This window comes from Gavialis gangeticus, unplaced genomic scaffold, assembly GCF_001723915.1.
Source record: "Gavialis gangeticus isolate Ggan-Ray unplaced genomic scaffold, GavGan_comp1, whole genome shotgun sequence".
NCBI classification, from domain to species: Eukaryota; Metazoa; Chordata; order Crocodylia; family Gavialidae; genus Gavialis; species Gavialis gangeticus.
Window position 1 is genome coordinate 155,039,625 of NW_017728992.1, and position 2,325 is coordinate 155,041,949.

Sequence of the window (2,325 nt, forward strand, 5' to 3'; positions counted from 1 at the left end):
TCTGGTGACAGTGATCTTGAAAGTGAGGATCCTGCTGCTTCTTTCCCCAGACCAGGCAGCTCAACATTTTAATTTTTTGCAAATCTGCTATTTCATTTAAGCTACCAAGTTCCTGCAACAAAAGTGGGAAAATATTTTTATTTTAACCTATTCTAGTGTGGCCTCATCCATCAGAAGGAGGAGGAGAAGCAACAGGGAGCTCCCCACAACCCCCCACATATACACAACCCCCCAACATACCCTATGCCCCAACACACAGCCACACACCCTCACACACCCCCCACACCCGCCCACACCCCACCATACACACACACCCAACCATACCCCCACACAATATACAAAACTAAGAAGTTATTTTTGAGTTATTATTCAATCACTTCTATATACATACAGGATGCAAATACAAATCATGACAAAAATATTTTTGTAGTAAAATTAAAATATGTTAGAGTAGATGTTTGACTTTTAGTGTATGATTTATTTTGTTTCTGGTTCTAAGATGGCAACCCCACCCTCCCAAAAGGCGTATTTCTGGGGGGCAAGGAGAGGGACTTCTGGTGGCAATGATCAGGGGCTAGGGATGGGACTTCCTGTTCTAAGATGGTGACCAGGGGGTGGGGCAACTGTCAAGAGGTGGGGCTACCCACCAAAAATTGCCAAACCTCGTTAAGAGGCCCTCCACCTAAAATAATAAAGGCTACATCTAAATCACGTCCAAATTATCACTTGCACGATAAAGATATAATAATGCAACCTGCACTATTCCAAACTTGCAGCCTGTATATGAAGTATTCCCAATCCTGAAATCTGTATTCTGTGTTTACCTAGGTCTTCCTTGAGCAAAACGCACATAGACCTTCATGTCCAGCATTAGAGATATACCGAAGTGTTCCAACTAAAGGAAAGAGATTTTGCACCAGGGGTAAGATTTAGGGCAGGTAGATGCATTGATATCAGTCATTTATCTGCTTTCTAGATCCTACCTGAGTGACGATCATGGGATAGGGACCAGTATAGTTCTCTCTGATGTGTACTGGAGGAGGTGCCTTCCAAAGGTTCTCCTTCACAGTGATTTCCACATCAGCATTATTGGTGAAAGCATTCCCTGTCATTCCTGCCAAATCCTTCACTGTGACAACAAGGGTGAAATGATCCTGCTTCTGGGGATCTAAAAGACGAGCTCCTAGAAACCAAAACAAAGTGATATGAATGAAACAATACCAAGGCTCTGATGTTACACATACATTGCTTAGCAACAGAGGGATCCTAAACACTGTTTTGTGTATCTGTGCCAGCACATGCTTTTCTATAACTGTTATTCCAAGGTATTTTTCAGTGGATTGCTTTATCCTGCTTCCCAAGGGAGAGAATAAGGACTGGAAAGCATAGGTAGTATTTCAAGGTCTGATCAATTCTAATTGATTTCATGAAGACTTGAATAAGGCCCTTCATTTGTTTCTCTGTCATAATTACCTAAAAACCTGAGAACTGCTCTTCTGCTGAGTGCAATACTATACTGAAATTTTAATATTTAAATAAATAAATAAACACACGAAGATTTTTGACAGACAATTCTGATTTGGTGCTTATCTGAATTAGCATAAGGTAATGCCATTGTAAAGATGCATTGTCCAAGAAACACCTGTTCATGAGAAATATATAATCTACTGGCACTATCATAATTAACTCATAATTATCCATTTTTGTTCTCTCTTTTTTTGGTGCTTAGTCCAACAGGATCCTGTACTGTGACTGAGGCTTCTAGGCACTACAAAAATAGACAATACTCGGTTATACTGTATGAGATGATAGTTCCATAAGTGGTTAAGAATAACAACTAATTTCACAGAATAACAGAAGACATATTCTAGTCATCTCTTCCTTAATATTTTCTATATCAACTATCACTACTGCTACCATATCTAAGCAGTTCACAAATACAAGTTTCAACAATGACAATAATTTTCCATACCTTGAGGACTAGTAGCGATTCCTCCAGTTTTATTATTGATCTCAAAAAGCATCTCATGATAGGGGTTAGGAAAATGCTGAAAAATGCTGTAACTCAGCTGTGCATTGGGAGTTGTAGGATCGTCAAGGTCAGTAGCATGCACATACATGAAAGGTTTGCCTGTTTGGATTATAGAAGAAAAGTCAGTAAGAGAATGGAGAGAGGGGTCATGATTCTCCAGTTCATATAACAATCAGTCACAAGCGGCAGAGAAGGGAAGATCCACAAGAATAGAATCATAGAAAAGTGGAGGGAAGGACCCAAGTAGGTCATCTAATCCAACTCCCTGCTCCAGTCAGGCTCATCTCTGATCC

The 2,325-nt window shown here is 40.0% G+C and overlaps 1 protein-coding gene across 1 annotated transcript in view; it reads right to left on the minus strand.

Annotated features, from left to right (window-relative positions):
- Positions 1–2,325, minus strand: part of CDH17 (cadherin 17) — an 88,155-nt gene that overhangs the window by 64,800 nt on the left and 21,030 nt on the right. The window contains exons 5-6 of the mRNA XM_019527932.1: positions 1,973–2,131; positions 984–1,183 (exon numbers count right to left, since the gene is read on the minus strand). Of these exons, the coding sequence (XP_019383477.1) occupies positions 984–1,183; positions 1,973–2,131 (359 nt within the window). The remainder of the gene's footprint in view (positions 1–983; positions 1,184–1,972; positions 2,132–2,325) is intronic.